At 47.0% G+C, this 17,338-nt stretch overlaps 1 protein-coding gene across 6 annotated transcripts in view; it reads left to right on the forward strand.

The window, feature by feature from the left end:
- Slc10a7 (solute carrier family 10 member 7) overlaps nucleotides 1–16,453 on the forward strand; it is a 229,063-nt gene extending 212,610 nt beyond the window's left edge. For all 6 annotated transcript variants that reach the window (XR_007595265.1, XM_050161529.1, XM_050161532.1 and 3 more), the window contains 2 exons: nucleotides 11,259–11,404; nucleotides 14,223–16,453. Coding sequence is in view for 5 of the 6 variants with exons in the window: in XM_050161529.1 (XP_050017486.1) it covers nucleotides 11,259–11,404; nucleotides 14,223–14,252 (176 nt within the window). In the remaining variant the exon portion in view is untranslated. The remainder of the gene's footprint in view (nucleotides 1–11,258; nucleotides 11,405–14,222) is intronic.
- Nucleotides 16,454–17,338: the final 885 nt, after the last annotated feature.

Consider the following 17,338-nt stretch of genomic DNA (forward strand, 5'->3'; position numbering starts at 1 on the left):
CTCTGTAGTATAATTACACACACATGTGTATATACACATATCCAAAATGTCCCAGCTCAGCTCATTTTGTCTGCATTTATTCAACAGATGTTCTTTAGGTGCCTACTATGTGCCAGCCCTCTCTGGGTTCTCAGGGGTGCAGCATTTTGGTGCCTACTATGTGTGCCTTGCTTCTCTAGGCCCTGTGGGTGAGTGAGCACACATAAAATGTTCACACTTTTTCGGCTTCCTTTCCAGCGAGGGCAAGCTGACAGTACCTTTGGTAGCAGCCTATGAGGGGGTGCTGCCCTGGAGGGAAGAACGCTGCGGACTGTGCAGCAGAGGAGGTGGGAAGGGTTTGAACTCAGAGGACATAGTGGCTCTGCACCTAAGGGAGGAGGGAGTGAGCACATGGGTGTCGAAGAGGAGGACACATACATGTCCGGCAACAGCGAAGGCTAAGGATCAAGACATGGGGCAGCAGCACGTAAGATAAAGGTGCAGGCCCTTCCTCAGTGAGCATAACTGGGCGGGGAAGAATCAGAGCAAATGAGGTTAAAGTGCTATGCTAGGGCCCTCCAGTGACAGCCACACTTGGCCTCACTGGCCACTGTGAGGGCTTGCCTTTTAATCCCCATGAGAGGGGAAGTCATTGGAGGGTTCTGCATGGAAAGTTCAATGACGAAACTGAACTTTCAAGTTCTGGCTGCTCTGTTGGGTAAGTAGGAAGGTGCACCATGGGGAACTGGGCAGATCAGTGAGGACTTTGATCCGGACAAAGAGCAATAGCTGTAAACAAAGTACTGGTGGGAAATGGCTGGGTGTACCCATCAGAGCTCTCTAGAGAAGCAGAGCTTAGGGTGTACCCATCAGAGCTCTCTAGAGAAGCAGAGCTTAGAGAACATATATTTGGTGTACCCATCAGAGCTCTCTAGAGAAGCAGAGCTTAGAGAACATATATTTGGTGTACCCATCAGAGCTCTCTAGAGAAGCAGAGCTTAGAGAACATATATTTGGTGTACCCATCAGAGCTCTCTAGAGAAGCAGAGCTTAGAGAACATATATTTTCAGTAGAATGACTTACAGGCTGCGGGCCAGCGAATCCAGCAGTGGCTGCCTGTGAATGGAAAGCCCAAGAATCCAGAAGTTGCTCAGTCCCTGAGGCTGGATGTCTCCACCGACCTTCATTGTGCACTAAGCTCTTGAAGAAAAAGGTTCTGTTGACAGTGAAGGAATGGACTTGCTAGCAAGGCAAAGAGCAAAGCTTTTTTCTTCCATGTCCTTTAATAGGCTTCCAGCAGAAGGTGTGGCCTTCCCTTCTCAAGATCCGGATTAAAGGCCTGGGGCCTTCTGCCTCACTTTCTCTTCTGATCCGTAGTAGTTCGCCCTGTTCAGACAAGTTGATGGAAGTGTGCCCTCAGAACACTGTGCTTCCTCCCCGTCCTCCTGACCAACAGACGGGATCTACATCAGAAGACCTGGGAGTCAGTGTTCCTCTTTCCTCTTCACAGTGGCCCTACAGCTCTCTATTTGTTCATTTTCTCTTTCAAGCCTATTCATCTCTGATAAAGTTTTTTTTTTTTAAAAAAAAAATCCTAGTTTTGAAATATGAAGGGAAGGCAAATCCACAGGAAATCTGACATAAGCATCTGTATAGAGCAAACAGCGCAGCCTACACTGGGAAGAGCATCATGGTCTTACGGGCACTCCAGTTGCACAGGCAGAGATGTAGAATGGAGAGCAACACTCAGGCCCAGTGAGGTGTTGGGAGTCACCTTTTTGGGGTGACTTTTGCTGTGATCCTAGCCACGGTGGGTTCGTGCATCCCAGGGTAGGGGCGTGAGGGTTAGAAATGTTAGTGGGAGGAACAGAGATGAGAAAGAAACACAGAGACACAGGATAGTAACAGGAGGGCCACTCGGCGAACACTGGATGCTGAATTAGCCTGCATTTATTTTCCATATACTTTTATACCCCAGTATATAAGGAGGGGAGGAAGCAAAAGACTGCTTTAACATGATGCAAAGGACAAGCCCCAGTACTTGACATCTTGAGTTAAGCATTCTATTGCTTAGGCAGTGAACCCATCCTAGACCAACTGTCCAGAAGGCAGCCATTCCCTAGGTCAACCTCCTATTTCAAAAGAAAGTGCAGAACTAGGCTTGGATTCTCTGACCTTTGGTGAAGGTGGAATGGATCTACCTCTGTGGGCCATTTTAATGTCCAGAACACCAGTGACCACACCCTAGGTTGTGGATTGCGTTGTGGGTGGGCTACTCAGTCTAGGGGTTTGTAACCCACCCAGCAATCAAGTTACTCCAGGGTCTCGGAGGGGCGCTACCTGGAAGGGAATGAGCTAAGACAGAAGAAGGAGGCCAAGCAGATTTGTCAAAGCCTCCGTTTATTAGGGACGGGTTACAGTTTATATATGGTAAGGAATGGGGGGGCAGGGTAACTGGATCTCGCAGGCCACGTGGTTCCAGGTCACGTAGGCTAGGTTACAGACAGATAGATAGGCCAGGAAGTCACAAGTTGCCCCACCTGGTTCCCTGGGTAGCTGGAATGTGAGGCGTGTTCTGCTAATAGATTAACAGTTAATTGGGTGAGGGGCAGATTCTGTCAGTAGAACATAATTATGGGTGTGAGGTTCCCTACAGACTCCCCAGGGTGATGGTTCCTGTGATGATAGGGGGAAATGGCTCCTGACACTAGGTCACTTGTCTACAACTTTGAACGAGCAAAATAAACTCAAACTCTCTGACCTTCAGACAAGGTGGAATAGGCTCACGTTTTTGGGTCTTGACAATTTCCCCTTTTTATTAACTTTAATAAAGCCTGAGCTTCTGCTACAGGTCAGATGACTGTGCCGGTCTTGGAGGCCGTTTTCCCATTTTCCAGGCTTACCCAGCAGCAGTACATACATTCTGTAGTACATTCTGTCCTGTGCGTCCTGCCTTAGGTTGCCTGGGGGAGATGATCTCACCTGTCTCTGGCTCCCAACCTCTGTGAATAAAGCCTTAAGGGAGAAAGCAACTGTAGGTGCTGTGCACCTTTGAGCCAGCCTTTTGTCAGAGTGTTGACCAGTACCGAGATAATCATATGCAAGCAGATAATGCTTTGAGGTATGCGTGTTCCTGTGGTTGCAATGTCTCCTGATAAAGGAGTGGAGGATCACCAGAGGTGGCGTTGCCTTTTTAAATTGGTCTAGAATATCTCTAACCGTTTACAGTTACAATCAAAATCCAAATTTGTCCTTTCAAACATATCAACTCTAAGGACTCATTGGCAGTGCCAAATGTCTCAGACAAGCTCTAGCCTTTTTCTAATCAGTAGCCTCTTCATAATGAACTAAAGCAGCTGCAAACATTAACAGGGCAGTATCACGACTCTACTGTAGAAGTTAACAGTGAACATGCAGTTTGCTAAAATCACAGTTCTCTTAAATCCATTCTAATCAAAAGACAAGAAAAGGTTTCTGCGGTGGATGAGCTATGAGTCTTCTCTTCTAATGTCCACTTGCATTGCTGCTTTTAAGCTTCAGAGATAAGTCTGAATTGTCCCAATCTCTGAGCAGCAGCAAAAAAACTTTTAGGTTATCTCTTCTCATTTCTGAAGGGGGGCTTCAGTCACTCTCTGTCCCGACAGTGAGGAAGCGATTGGCCTTTAGGACAGCAGAATGTCTGAGCCCATTGTGTATAGTACACTTGGCTGAGAGCTCCTTTTCCCCTTACCAACAGAGATTATTGTGCCACCAACAGAGATTATTGTGGACACAACTCAGGCCTCAGGCTGGAAGACAGTGTTCCTTTTCTGAGTGTCTGTTGGACTGATGCATGATATCCTGCTTGCTGCCAGACACAGAGGGCTTTGCCAGCCTGCCCAGAGCCACAGGTGGCCACTCTGTGTCCAGCAGTTTGGAGATGATAAATCTTTGTGGCTTCAATGAGCCTAGAGTCCTGGGACACTGAGCAAAGCTCTGGAGAGTTTCATCTCACTGCGTGTCCTGTGGGATGCCTTATTGTATAGGAAAAATAAAAATGTTTTCCTCTAAGTCTATAAAGTCATAGCAGAGGCTCAGATGCCATGGTGGCTCGCGCCAATGATAATATGCCAAATTTTCAGTTGTACGTAGAATGCCAGACAGAGTAAGGAAGCTAGTCAAACACAAACCCAAGACATGGATGTGCCCAGACTGCATGGTAGAGTGCGTCGGAGCAGAAAGCCACCATTTAGGTAAGGAAGCCAGTGGAGTGTCCGTGTGATCTGTGTCATCTTGTCCCCTTTCTTAAGGGCCTTTGCAAAAAGTTTGACTGACGATCCCTTGGAGGTTCCAGAACGGCTGGAAGAACCCAGAATGAGGGCCAGAATGGAATTCTGAGATCCAGTGCAGATTAAACACCATCTAGACCAGAAACTTTTGCTACATGCCTCTGATGGACAGCCAGCCGTGCTATACACAGCCACCCGGAAGTGGGTGCCTTTTCTTTTCTTTCTTTATTTTATTTTATTTATTTATTTAAGATTTCTGTCTCTTCCCCACCGCCGCCTCCCATTTCCCTCCCCCTCCCCCAATCAAGTCCCCCTCACTAGTCAGCCCAAAGAGCAATCAGGGTTCCCTGCCCTGTGAGAAGTCCAAGGACCACCCACCTCCATCCAGGTCTAGTAAGGTGAGCATTCAAACTGCCTAGGCTCCCACAAAGCCAATACGTGCAGTAGGATCAAAAAACCCATTGCCATTGTTCTTGAGTTCTCAGTAGTCCTCATTGTCCGCTATGTTCAGTGAGACCAGTTTTAACCCAGGCTTTTTCAGACCCAGGCCAGCTGGCCTTGGTGAGTTCCCGATAGAACATCCCCATTGTCTCAGTGTGTGGGTGCACCCCTCGCGGTCCTAAGTTCCTTGCTTGTGCTCTCTCTCCTTCTGCTCCTGATTTGGACCTTGAGATTTCAGTCCGGTGCTCCAATGTGGGTCTCTGTCTCTGTCTCCTTTCATCGCCTGATGAAGGTTAATATTCAGGAGGATGCGTATATGTTTTTCTTTGGGTTCTCCTTATTTAGCTTCTCTAGGATCACTAATTATAGGCTCAATGTTCTTTGTTTATGGCTAGAAACCAAATATGAGTGAGTACATCCCATGTTCCTCTTTTTGGGTCTGGCTTACCTCACTCAGTATAGTGTTTTCTATTTCCATCTTTTATAACCTCTAAAAGGGGATACATTAAAATAACCAAACTCCCCTCCCCTGTTACCATGGAACCCACGTTTCCCCAGTCATCTGTGTGTGTTGCACTTCCTGTCTGCTCTGTGAGGGCAGGGCTTAGCGATGTGTCATGGCCTCCATAACAGTGTCTGGGACATAGGAGATAAATGTGAGCTGTTGTAGATTATTTCACTATCTCTCTATAGGAAATAGTAGCACATTTTCTGAAATAATCATTTTGGAGCCATGTACCTACCCCATACTTAACTCAGTTAAGTTAGAGCTAAGTTCTCTAACTCTTACTGAGTTAGAGAAAGAAAATAATTTGCCTAAGTCTTTACTAGAGCATGTGATGTAGGGAGAAAGCATGTCCTCCTCCTTGAGTGGACAAGTCAGGAGGAAAGCCACCTTTAAGGTGAGGGCGATAAACTAAGTGCTGATGACCCCATGGGCCTTGATAGAGAACGAGAAAGTCAACATCCAGGTTGAGCTTACAGTTCTGGACTTGAGCCCGAGACAATAAATAACCCCTGAAGTCTGCTTTAGTGGCGCTCACAGAGCTCCATGGACTGTTTTAAAGATAGAGCAGGTCCAGTTCTGCCGTGGCTACAGATGGGGGTCTGCTGTGACTATAGATGGGGGGGGGTCTGCTGTGACTACAGATGGGGTGTCTGCTGTGGCTACAGGTGGGGTATCTGCTGTGACTACAGATGGGGTGTCTGCTGTGGCTACAGATGGGGTGTCTGCTGTGGCTGCAGGTGGGGATCTGCTGTGACTACAGATGGGGGATCTGCTGTGGCTACGGATGGGGGGGGATCTGCTGTGGCTACGGATGGGGGGGGATCTGCTGTGGCTACGGATGGGGGGTCTGCTGTGGCTACAGATGGGGATCTGCTGTGGCTACAGATGGGGGGTCCGCTGTAACTACAGATGGGGGGTCCGCTGTGACTACAGATAGGGGGGCCGCTGTAACTACAGATGGGGGGTCCGCTGTGACTACAGATAGGGGGGCCGCTGTAACTACAGATGGGGGGTCCGCTGTGACTACAGATGGGGGGGGTCCGCTGTGGCTACGGATGGGGGGGTCCGCTGTGGCTACAGATGGGGGTCTGCTGTGGCTTTGGATGGGGGTCTGGCAAGTTACTTAACTGCATGAGCCCCCATCAATGGGAACGTGGCCACCTACTTCCAGGGGCTGTCGTGAGGACTGACAGTGAGACCATGCAGTCTGAGCACTTAGCAAGCAGTGGCACTTTCCATTGATGGGAGCTGTAATTATCTTTTACTAAAGTTGAGTGGGTAGACGATTTGATGAATGGGCCTCGACATGCACTGCGGCTCGGGATCAGGGCACTGGCTTTAATTAATGTGAGTTTTGAGAAGATTAATCTGGTGTAGTCTGGAGGATTGATGAGAGAAGGAGTGAAGACAGGGAGGCCTGACTGGTCTCAACTGGACTTGATGAGGAGCTGAGCTGAGGCAATGAGTGTGAAAACTGGGGAAAGAGGCAGGGACCTATAGAATTCTGCGACTTTTCCATATTTGTCCTTAAGCCTTGAACTGTGGAGTGTGGGTAAGCCAGTGAGAGATGGGACTGCATGGGACTCACATGGGATGGTAGGGATTGATACAGTCAGGAAAGAGCTGCCAGAAGCATGGAAGACAAAAAATGTGGCCTGTTTCTCTCCTTTAGCCTTGGCAGGTAGAACAAAGTTGACTGCAAAACCATTTCAAAGGGAAGGGGAGAGAGGGGAGGGAAGGGGAGGGAGGAAAGAGAAGGGGAAACCATTTCAAAGGGAAGGGTGAGGAAGGGAGGAGTAGGGAGGGGAGGGAAGAGTGGGGAGGGGAGGGAAGTGCTATGGTGAAAATAGGGTGCAGCCACAGGTGCCGCAGGTGAGCGCTGAAGAGTGTTGTGAAGTAGGGGGACAGTTGTCCCTGGAGGTAAAGAAAGGTCAGTGTTTAATCTTCTCAAAGATAAGTCAAGAAATGTTCATCTAACACAAAGCACAAATGCTGCGACTTGAGCCTGATACAAAGGGAATTTTCTAATTTAAAGAACATAAAATAAACATATTTAAGTTAGAGGGGGACTTGTCCTTGTCCATGCCATTTTATCCTTTCCTTTCTGGGTAGAGGATGAAGACGAAGAAAGCATGTACAAAGTTCCTATGTGGCAGATGTCAGTTGAAAGCTCTGCTTATGGAAAATGCTGCCGTGTCAAACTCTGTTGGGTAATTTTAGACGAATGTGTCGTGTGTGACATGGAAATATGGCACACCGCACATTAGCGATCTCCCAAGTGTTCAGATCAGGCAGTAATGCGCAGAGAAAGTGCTCTTTATCCACCCACACGCTGCGTGTGGAGCAATGGGAAATGCTTCCCGTGGAAATGACGTTAGTCAGAAAAGGAATCCATTTACAACATGCGCCATCTAACATCTTCAGACAATGCATTGTATTAAGGAGGCATTTTTGATGAATGTTTTATAAACATTTTTCAGCATGACAGCTTAAAGTCCCTGTAAAACTGGATGTGTGCACAGTGTTCACTTCCATGAAGTCAGATGCCATCCCATAAAATCTGGTTGAATCCTGTCAACCATGGTGACACAGAATCAGTACCTGGGAGCATTAAAATTAATTTGCTTCATTTATATTAGCACAGTTGATAGCAAGATGAAAAGGATCTCATATTTAAATTTTACTTTAAAAGAAAAACTCAAGTAAGTCTGTTTGGGGTTTTAAGTTCTTGCTAGTTGTTGTTTTTTTTTAATTAACAAATATAGTAAAAATGAGATGATAATCTGTTTAGTGCTTTATTTTAGAATTTGGAAAAAGTACAAACCCATTCATTGCACAGTGCTTTTGTGAGCACCGCTGTGCCCTCAAAGATGAGTAATGAATAGCTGTGACCCTGCACCTCATGAAGGAAGCAGAAGCACACAGGAATTCAGGGTGGTGTGGTCATGTGGAGGAGGAGGGTTCTACAAGTCAGTCTGAAGACTGTAGGCTGCACTTTCAGAGGAGGCAACATAAGAGCAGGTTAGAGGGTAAGTGGGTGCCAAGAACTGATGAATATCCTGACCAAGGAAGCTGGGCAAAGGCCTAGGGGCCAACGTAAATGGAGACGAGCCCTGAGGCACCCACCGAGGCTAGGTAAAGGGTCAAAAAGCAAAGGAGTGGTGAGATCTAGAGGGGAGGGGTGGAGTGGTGGTGTGATCTAGAGAGGTGAGAGCAGTGGTGTGATCTAGAGGGGAGAGTGAGAGCAGTGGTGTGATCTAGAGGGGAGGGGTGAGAGCAGTGGTGTGATCTAGAGGGGAGGGGTGAGAGCAGTGGTGTGATCTAGAGAGGTGAGAGCAGTGGTGTGATCTAGAGGGGAGAGCAGAGGTTCCTGCATGACTCCACTGCATTGAGGCTGCTCACTGCTTTCCACTCTCCCTGGGTGGCTGACATTCTGCCATGGTGTCTGAGTGTATCAGCTGCTGGAATAGGAAAGGGTTATTTGGGCCCATGATTTCCAAGGTTTCAGTCTATGGTCACTTAGCCCTGTTTCCTTAGGGCTCTGGCAGGTCATCAAGTTTGAGTACATGGTGAGGTATTCTACTCCTCCACCTCATGGTAGCCAGGAAACAAGAGCAGAGAAAAGAGGAGGCTTGGGACCTAATGACCCTGCAAGGGCAACTTAAGTGAGTTCCTCCTGCTGGCCTCCATTTCTTAAAGGTTCTACCACGTCCCAGGCCTTTTGCAGCTGGGCCTTACCGAAGCTCTAGCACAGGACTCTGGTACTTAGCCAGCACACATGCATGCTAGCGACATGAATGAATGAGGGTTCCAGGAGCTGCTAACCCTGTGAGAGAAGAGGACAAGAGTGTAAATGCCCTGTGAAGGTGTCAGTGCTGGCTGAAGCCGAGCAGTGGAGCAGAGAACCTCCCGGCCCCTCCATCTTCACATCCAAACTGGCAGGACCACTGAGGGCGCAGCCAGCCACGGTATGGAGTCTGTAGGAACAGAAGGTGTTTGAAGATGAGAGGAATGATCTGAGGGAAGCTTCAGCACAAGAGCGCTTCAGGCCTCCAGTTCAAAGGCTGGCAAGACCACCAGCACACTAGAAACTTCTAGAAGGTCAAGCCTTGGCCTTGTTGGGGTGGCCCTAACTGTAGCTTTGCTTTTCATCCACGTGAAATCTCAGCATCATCGTGGTGTGGGGATCAAGGGAGTTCAAGGTCTGCTGCCCTGGAGGAGTCGCAGTCCCAGAATTGTGTTGCAGAAGCTGGCCTGCCTGCACAGACAGCAGGTGCACATCAGACTCTCTTCTGTGCCCCATGGGTTGCAGTGTCCTGAGTGATGCCACCTAAGGCAGTGACCTCAGAGTGCACCTGGTGCCTGCCTTCATTTCCACTTTGTCTGTCGGTGTTACCCTAGTCAAGGGACCTCTACATCATGTGATGAGCTTGATAACTGCAGCAGCACCTGGTACCCAGCTTCTCTTCTGAGCCCACTTCAGCTTGCTGGAACAGAGCACAGAGCCTGGATTCATGGCCACAGCAAGGCACCTTGGATGAGTTAGCTGAGCAGTGATAGTCAGAAAGCCTGCGCTAATCTCACTTTTCAGAACAAAGATCTCCATACTTCTACCGTTTGTTCCCTTCAGACTCCCTCCTTTCTGGTTCTCATCCCCTGATGCCTCCTTCTAAGTCCCTCAGGGGCAGCAGAGCTCATCCTTATCCTCCAGTCTGGGCAGCATCCGTGTGGACCACGGAAGGGAGAGCTTGTCTGCAGTGGGGAATGGCGCTGCAGAGCTCTCAGTCCGCAGTAAACTTTCCAAGGCTGTGCATGATGTTTACAAAACATGGATTCTTACTCTTTCACTTTTTTGTACAGAACTATTTGTTTTCTTTGTTCCTTGTCTTATTGATCTGAGTTTTCTAGAGACCGTAGAACTAAATGTGTACTGTGGAAGCCCGAGAGAGGCTCCGGGGGGGGGGGGGGGGGGGGGGGGGGGNGGGGGGGGGGGGGGGGGGGGGGGGGGGGGGGGGGGCTGAGTGTTTTCACTTCCCAGCAGTGCTGTGAAGAAGAGAGCAGTGTTGAGAATTTTTCCATAAAGGCTCAAAATGTATTGGAAGGTTAAAAATAATTGGGAAAACTGAACCTTCCGTTTTGTGCTACAATAAAAAGTAATTTATGCACCATCATCAGGCTTTAGGAGCTCGGGCCCTTTTCAGAGACCATTTCATAAAAACAAGGAGAAGGTGTGCTCTTAGAGCACTTGGTTGTAAGAACTGACGTGTACACAGCAACCGTAACAAAGCAGTGGTGGTGACACGTAAGCTGTACTCTCTGGATTTCGCTAGCTAAAGAAGCCACAGGTGGTAGTTGCCTAGAAACAGGCCCAGCCCACTCTTCTAGACTAGAATGGTGGGTTCACAGTGCAATGGTCATCCGTTTGCGGTCCAGCATGGCCTTCACTGAAGCGCTAGTTCTGAAGTTTACCTGTTACAATCAATCACATTGAGATCCTTGACCTTGAGAATGCCATTCAAGGTTTGTGGGTGGAAGCTTGCTTAGAAGTAAGGTCCTGGGTTGAATCTCAGGACTGCACCCAGCTAGAGTATCTTCCCATGAGCCTGACAGCTGTCTCTACCATGCATTATCTTCCTGCATCTTTGGGGATCCCTAACAACCAACACACTTAAACACCACTGAGCTGGAGGAGATCCACAATCAGCCTCTCCTCAGTCTTCCCAGCTGTCTTAGTAACCCCTCCATTCTTCAGTCTTCCTCCTCCTGATGGCGGAGTTGCCAATCTTGAATGAGATTGGCATTCATCATGTGATGAGCTTGGATATTTTGCAGGTGGTTCTGTTGGCTGGCACCCCAAACAGTCTTCTCTGTCCCAAATAGAGCGTAGAACTTTGTGTTGTGAAAGGAAGATAGACCTGTCAGCTTTGAGATCTTCCCGTTTCGGGTCTGTGCATACATGTAGGGAAATATAGTCATAACCGTCTGAGTTTCATAGAGCATGCCTTTAATTTGACACCAGCCTGAATTTGCCTCTACGTTTTCTGTCTTCTTGGTTGAACAGGAATTCCAATGCTGAAGATAGTGTTTGCAGGCCACGAGCATCTCTCGTTAATATCTGTGCCCTTGCTCATCTACCACCCAGCCCAGATCCTGCTGGGAAGTGTGCTAGTGCCAACAATAAAGTCGTGGATGGTGTCGAGGCAGAAGGTGAGGCTCTAGGAAGATGGGATTTGAATCCAGATTAGACTGAAATTCTCTGTCTGGATTCAAATGATTCATATACTTACATTTTCTGGTATATCATTGTTCAAATGTATGTATTTTATTAATGAAATGTTATAACAGGAATTTGGAGAGATGACTGAATGGCTAAATTACTTCCTGTTCAAACATTAGGACCTGAGTCAGAACCCCAGCATCTACAGGAAAAGCCAGGCATGTGAGTGCATACCTCTAACTCCAGCCCTGGAGACAGAGACAGAAAGATCCTGGGGACCCACTGTCAAGCCAGCCTAGCCATGCATACCCATGAGAGACCTTGTCTCAAAAAATAAGATAACGAGCAATTGAAGAAGACACAAGGACCTCAGACACACATAAACGAATGTGTAATTACAGTATACATTGGTCCATTCAATTCGATCAAGAAGAATGAATATTATTTGAGTTATGAAAGAGAATAATACTTGCGATGCAATTTTCAAATACTCTAACACACTCATAGTCAAGAGAATGTTGACAGGACTTCTATCATATGAACCACCCCTCCTTGTGCACCTCACTGTGGAGCTGGGTGGCTTTCCTCTGTGCTGTTCTGAATATGGCCCAAATTGGGCTTAGCCACAGTGCATTTCCCCATACGGTAAAACTGTGTTTGGGAATTAACGTGTAAAAGTTGACTGTCAAAAGAGCCCACACAATATTAATTTCACCACATAGAGTATAAATATTATATATAAGGTAGGTTCTTTAGATTCAATTTCCAAAAGTATTAATTAAAATAATTAAGCCAATTGCTCAAAGAAACTTAGGTGGTGCACAGAATTGGGTGTCACAATGGGATGCTCTCTCTCTAGTGGCTCGGCCCTTCCAGAAGCCATTGTAGCAGTGACTGCTAACAGAGATATGTGAGATGAGGCATACAGTGGCAAAGCACCCAGTACCGTGTCCCTAGCGTCCTAAAGGACAGGTGGTCACAAGATGTGTGTGCAAGGCAGGTCCTGCTCTCTGCCTTGGTCAGACAGTGGATGTTGAGGCCTCCTGCCTGAGCTCACAGCTTAGCTACAGCCATGCTCATTGCTATTGCCATTTTACAAGTTAGAAATGGGACCAGAGAGTTCAACAGTTAGCCCAAGACCTGTGGGTAACTTGGTGCTAGATTTAGAGTGGAAAACTCGAAATCTAGAGTTTGGCCACATATATATTTGTGACACATGACAGAGATAGAAGTCTTACAAGAGTCACAGGGAGCCCCTGAGGTCCTACACGAGAAGTTTAGCCCATCAAATGTCATCACTAATTCAGCAATGTCAGGTCGCTTCCAAAACAAGGAGCTTAAAAGCTCTTCCTACTGTGTAAGTCTTGGGAAAGTGGATTGGCTCACTCACGGAGCTGCACTCTGTAACTCCTGCTCAGTGTCATCTCTACTTCTCACCTTCTCTGGAGCTTTTCTCTTCCATTTATCAGTGTACAGATATGTTACACCCCCCCCAGAGTATAAATATATAAATATTGACAAAGAATTAAGAAAATTAGCTGGGTCTTTTTGAACAGGACTGTGATCCTACCTACTACTTGGGACTGAGGCAGAGGTTAGCAAATCCAAGCCCATTCTGGGCTATAAAATAAGTTCAAGATTAGCCTGGCCACATTTCCCACCACCTAACTTCCCCAGAGACAGTGTTAAAAACAGGGTGGAAGTTATAAATCAGAGGTAAGAATCTTGGTATTCAGTGATGAGGCCTAAGTCCTTCGGTGAGACTGATCTCAAAATAAAGGACTAGGGTGTAGCTTAGTGAGTGAGCATTTACCTAATATACATGAGGCCCTAGATTCAATACTCAGTACTTTAAAAATAAGGAGGAAGAGAAGAAGGAGAAGAAGAAGAAGAAGAAGAAGAAGAAGAAGAAGAAGAGGAGGAGGAGGAGGAGGAGGAGGAGGAGGAGGAGGAGGAGGAGGAGGAGGAGGAGGAGGACTCTTTGCAATAATATTTCAGTCACAGTAAACACAAAATTACCTGCATGAGTTTTCTTCCAAATGACTAAAATTTTTGCCACTTAATTGGACCATGCTGTTCATTTTCCTGTTAGCAATGGCTAACTTAGAATAATCTAAAAGCCTGGAATGTTTACCTAGTAAAATGAATACTAAGAACCTTTCCTCAGGGAACCATGACTACATTTGTTCTGCAGATAATGCTAATGAGACCCAGACTATCCCCGTAGTGCAGCACAGAAGGGTACAAATAGCCAACAGGCTTGGGGACCTGATAGTCAGCTGGCCAGTAAGCTGGCAGCTGAGTCTGTTTTCTAGGTGTACAATTGGTTATATATAGATAGATATAGATATAGAAATATAGAACATCTGAGTAAGTGTGCCAGTCCGCATTCTGTTGCTATAACAAATACCCAAGACTTACAAAGAAGGACGTTTATGTTAACCCTTGTTTTGGAAGCCTCAGTGCACGATCAGTTAGTTGTTCTGTTGATCTGGGGCCTGTGAGAGCAGCGCAGAGAATAAAGCCCCTCCCCTTCATTGCTGGGAACAAGAGGTGGGGGCCAGGGTCCTAGCCAAGGCCCTATATTCCCCTTTGACCTGAATGTCTCCCACTAGGCCCCCTCTCTTTAAAGTCCTGCCATCTTCCAGTCATGACCAAGCCTTGAACACATGGACCTACTGGGGACATTCCAGATGAAACTGCTATCAGCAGCCTCTTCCTTCCAGTAGCATACGTTACCTGGTATGAGCTGATACTTCCCTTGTTCATGGAGACTCTCCAAGTCTGAACCGTTTCCGTGTCTTGCAGGGAGTGAAGTTGACAAGGCCGACAGTCTGACCCAGGAGGCGCCGTCCTGAAGACCGCGGTGTATATATGTACAGGACTGTACACGCAGGCCATTCTGAACCCTTGTCCATGTGAATGTTGCTTTGATGCCTATTTTATTTTTTTACAGAAAAAAATATGGTATACCTGTTTAAGTGCCTTAAAATGTTTTTGATACGATCATTGTTTTCAAAACATATTCTGCTGGTGACTGCCAAGGGTGAACAGTATTTTGGATTAATTTTTTTTTCTTAATACAGAAAAAGTTGTAGTAAGGGACAAAAAGCTAACAGGTTTTCTTTGTGCTGCCTTTTGGGTTCCTCTCTGTAATGGTTACTGTAGCATTCGAAATGAGGTCACGCCATCCCGAAACCATCCCCTGGGTGACAAGGACAGATTCCCAAGTCTCTTTTGCACACTTTGTCTCACTGTGTGGTTCTTTGTTTCTGCATCTGTGACGTGCGTCTTCCTTATCCACTCAGCAGGGGTCAGATCACGCCAAGTGGGAAGCATAAGGTGCCTCATTCCTTGGCATCCTCTTTTCTCGGCATCCCTTCAATTAGTCCCCGCCCACTCCGGAAGCTCTTGAGTCCCATCACAAGGGTGTGTAGAAAAAGCTTAAATTTATTATGAGCCGCTTCAAAAGAAGGCCTGATGTGAGTCCTGAGGTAAACACGGAGTGTGGCGAGGTTCTCAATCCTATCACATGCTTTCCCTCCCTTCCCTTCCACAACCCCTTTGTCTCACATTCCACACCTGCACCTCACACACGAACATCAGTCAGATGGAGAGTCGCAGCAGTGAACACATTCCACAGCTAGGACCAAGCACTTTTCCCGCTACACACCTCCAGATTGCTCCTGTTGGCGAGCCGCAGCCTGCTCCACCCTTTCATCCCGTGCACTGAAGACATAGGAGACAATTCATGAATGAGAGTGTCCTTCACTTGCTCGACAGGTGTTGGCAACGTCTCCTAAGACATCAAATCATTGCCCTTAGGTGTCAAAGGAAACATAAGGTCATGGGCGTGAGCAAATGTTACATGTCCACGCTGCCTAGTCAGGTAGAAAGAGGGCCCAGTACAGAAGGCGCAAGACCCCCCATTAACCAAGTTCTCAAGACAGAACTAGTCCTGGAACTGGGCATGAGCTTTCAGAGGAGGGTCTGATTCTGCCTTCAGTGGCCAGAAGACCTGAAGCTGGACCCAAGTGAAAACAAAGCAATGCACTGGATGGTGGGAGCGCCTTGCCTCTGTTTCCTGTGTTTCCTTAATGCTTCATTGATTTAACAGAAAAGGTAGTGGTGGCTCTAGCCCCACAACGAAGCAATCATTCCTCTAGAATGCAGTGCTGGGCCTGTCGGTGGGGCTAGTTTACGTCATGTTTAGCGTGGTCAGCACCGTGTGCCGGTGTTGGGGCCTCCTAACTCGCACCAGAGCTCCACCCCTGTGCCAGGCCTTGCAAAGACCCATGCTGAACCAGCTGTGGGGACACTGCTGGGAGGAGCTGGCAGTGACTCCGCCTACGTGGAGCAAAAAGGTTTTCAAGTCTGGTCCCTACAGCTTCCTGTCTGTCTGCCAGAGCTGTAGTGAGAACCCTCCCATGTCATGTGATCAACCTCTCTACCTCTCTAACCCTGCAGTGGGCGTGGCTGTGGGATAAAGTTCAGCTGAAAATGCTAGGAGAACATTTTGTCTTTTGCTTTAAAAATGTGTTTTGTCTTCCAGTAATCTGATTTATATCCTGAGTTTTTGTGGCTTTAGTAACATGTCTGTGGCTACTTCACTTTTTACACAAATTGGATAACATATTTTTTCCATGGTGAACAAAAAATAGAATCAAAATTTATTTTAAATTGTGTTCATTAGGATTTAGTTAGCAGCTGAAATACTTTCCTGCGTCTCTGCGCTGTCACTCTGTCTGTCCAAATGTATTTATAAGGGAATACATTAGATTATATTTATGTTTACTCATTTTTCCACCTGGAATTGTTTTAACAGCTGAAATTTTAAAGAATGGTAATGCAGTCTCTACACGTGTTCCAGGTTTTAAGATTCTATGGATTTTTAAAGTCCTTCCCTTTTCTGCTTTTAACTGACACATCTCTGGTTGACACTCAGTGTCTATGCTAAATACCAAATTTTTTCAAGGAGATGGCCGAGTAATGAAGTGGGTTATTTATAATAAGTGAAAAATAAAAAAATAATTCTATGATTACTTGAGGAATCCCTGGAATATTTGTGACTCATTTTTACCTGGCTCCGATGCACTCCGCTGCTTCCTGATGACTCCCTCTGCTCCCCAATGACTCCCACTGCTCCCCAATCCCTGCCTCTGCTCCCCGATGCCTCCCTCTGCTCCCCGATGCCTCCCTCTGCTCCCCATGACTCCCTCTGCTCCCCGATGCCCTCCTGCTGCTTTCCAAGGGTTTCTTGGATTCACTTTGGCTTAATGCAGCCCAAGATGTAGGTAGACAGACATGTTAGAGTCCTTCCAGACACCCGTGTCCACACCAGCTCCACCCCACCATGCCAAAGGAAAAAAAAAAAACATTTTTAATACATTGTCTATGCATCAGAGTTAAGGAACAAAATGGAAACACTTGCAGCAGAGTGACAAGACTGGGGTGCTGTGGGTGTGGGCTCCCCCTCCCCTGCCGTTCTGTTGATGAAAAGGGCGATGCTCCAGCAAGCTTTCCCCGAGCCCGGGCGTCCTTGGTGAGCATATTGCCTTCGCGGATGGCAGATGCTTGTGTTCTTGGGTTCCATCTTACCTTTGGAAGTCTAATGGAGATGTCACCTCTTCCAGGGGGCTTTCCTGGGTTCCCAGTGAGAAGCCAATGCTGCTCCAGCTGCCAGTTGATATTTCTGTCTCCTCCAGGCACACACATGTGTTGCTCAGAGCCAAGAGTTGGGGGAAACACCCTCACCAATTAAAGCTACATAGATCATGCTGATCTGACTCAATGAGTATTTATATACATTTAAAAAGAAAGGTCTTTTTTTACTGAATTCTGGTATGCTAGAAAACTGGATAAACATTAGCATCATCCTTATCCTCAATATGTAGACAATAAACAAAAGTTCTCCTAAGGCTTTG

The sequence above is a fragment of the Alexandromys fortis genome, unplaced genomic scaffold, assembly GCF_014885135.2.
Source record: "Alexandromys fortis isolate MF-2015 unplaced genomic scaffold, M_Fortis_MF-2015_v1.1 scaffold_127, whole genome shotgun sequence".
NCBI classification, from domain to species: Eukaryota; Metazoa; Chordata; class Mammalia; order Rodentia; family Cricetidae; genus Alexandromys; species Alexandromys fortis.